This window comes from Populus trichocarpa, chromosome 15, assembly GCF_000002775.5.
Source record: "Populus trichocarpa isolate Nisqually-1 chromosome 15, P.trichocarpa_v4.1, whole genome shotgun sequence".
Classification (NCBI taxonomy): Eukaryota; Viridiplantae; Streptophyta; class Magnoliopsida; order Malpighiales; family Salicaceae; genus Populus; species Populus trichocarpa.
This window is the reverse complement of record NC_037299.2, coordinates 971,471-972,786: the sequence shown is the minus strand read 5'-3', so window position 1 is coordinate 972,786 and position 1,316 is coordinate 971,471. Positions and strand designations below refer to the sequence as shown.

At 35.3% G+C, this 1,316-nt stretch overlaps 1 protein-coding gene across 1 annotated transcript; it reads right to left on the bottom strand.

Annotated features, from left to right (window-relative positions):
* Positions 1-342: 342 nt before the first annotated feature.
* Positions 343-1,022, bottom strand: LOC7475201 (uncharacterized). Its single transcript, XM_002321384.3, has 3 exons — positions 812-1,022; positions 648-698; positions 343-562 (listed from the first exon to the last, which is right to left on the bottom strand). Exons 1-3 carry the CDS (start codon positions 1,020-1,022, stop codon positions 519-521), a joined length of 306 nt encoding a protein of 101 aa, XP_002321420.2. The 3' UTR covers positions 343-518.
* Positions 1,023-1,316: the final 294 nt, after the last annotated feature.

Genomic DNA, 1,316 nt, shown 5'->3' with positions numbered 1-1,316 from the left:
CTAAGAATTAAGATGGTCTAAGCATGTTTTTTTCCAGTAACAAAAATATTTGGGAGGATGGCTTTTTGTTGATTTCTCAAGGTCAGAAAGCAAAGACGTAAGCAACAAAAATATAAAAAAACTTTGAAATTTGAGCTCTGGCAAGGAAAAAAAGTAATCAAGAACAAGCTTAATGAACTAATCTCTAATGGCAATATTCTTAAGTTCTGGGGATCAGACTTTGACATGGCATCCATCACCATAACATCATTCAAAGATGGTTATAACTTTGAAAGCAAATCGAACAAGTAAATTATAGTTGAGGCCAGCCGGAATAGAAGTACTCAATTTAACTCGATGAGATTCAACTAAATGAAGTTCTGTCACTTCGTAGATTTGTCTGCTTTAAGATACAAGAACCATTCTATTCTGCTGAAGGAACAAAAAGAGGCAAGCTTATCTCTGGCAGCCTTATCAACTTCTGGTTTCAAGTTAATCCTGACGCACTAGATGCCTCCATCCAGTCAGGATAAATTTCCTTAATTATTTTCTTCTGAGGGCGGGCCGTTGAGGCTTTGATCAACTGACACAATATTGAAATACATTTCATCAAAACCAGGAGTCAGACAGAAAGTCTAAGAACTCAAAGGAAAGAACTGGAAATTTACCATTGCTACTTGGCTCTCGAGAATCAATCAATGTAGTAGAAGCTGGACTTTCTGTTCAAATTATGAAAGAACATTCATGGACTAGTTTAGAAAGAAACATGTCCAAAGAATTTAACATAGCAGAGAACCATGAATAGTTTCAGAATATTATGAGTTCACCTCACCTTGTACACTGGAGCCAGTCCCTTGTTGCTCCATGAAATGTTGCCCCTGTTGCTGCGTGGAAGGTTGCCCTTGTTTCTCAATTAGAGGGGCAAGAGAAGATGAAGAAAATGGATCACGAGATAAGATGAAATCATATTCTTTCAGGTGACGTTCAACTGATACGGGACTTGGAATCTGAAAAGGTGGTGCTTCATTCTCGTACGTCGCCATCCTTTAACAAACAGAAAAGTAGTGAACTTGTTAGAAATATATTTGAAGGAGAAAAGGAAGCATGGTGGAAGACAAATCTCATTCATAAATATATTACTCTATTATAAGTGGAAGTCTCAATGGACTTGGACTTCGATTTAGAATACTCCATACATATATTTATACTATTCTAAGATAATTCAAAAAACTTAAAAGATAAAATACATATTTAATAGTTATATGCATATAACTAGGAGATACCTAAAAGAACTAAAAGACACTTTGAATATAGACTTCAAAATTAATTCCAATACT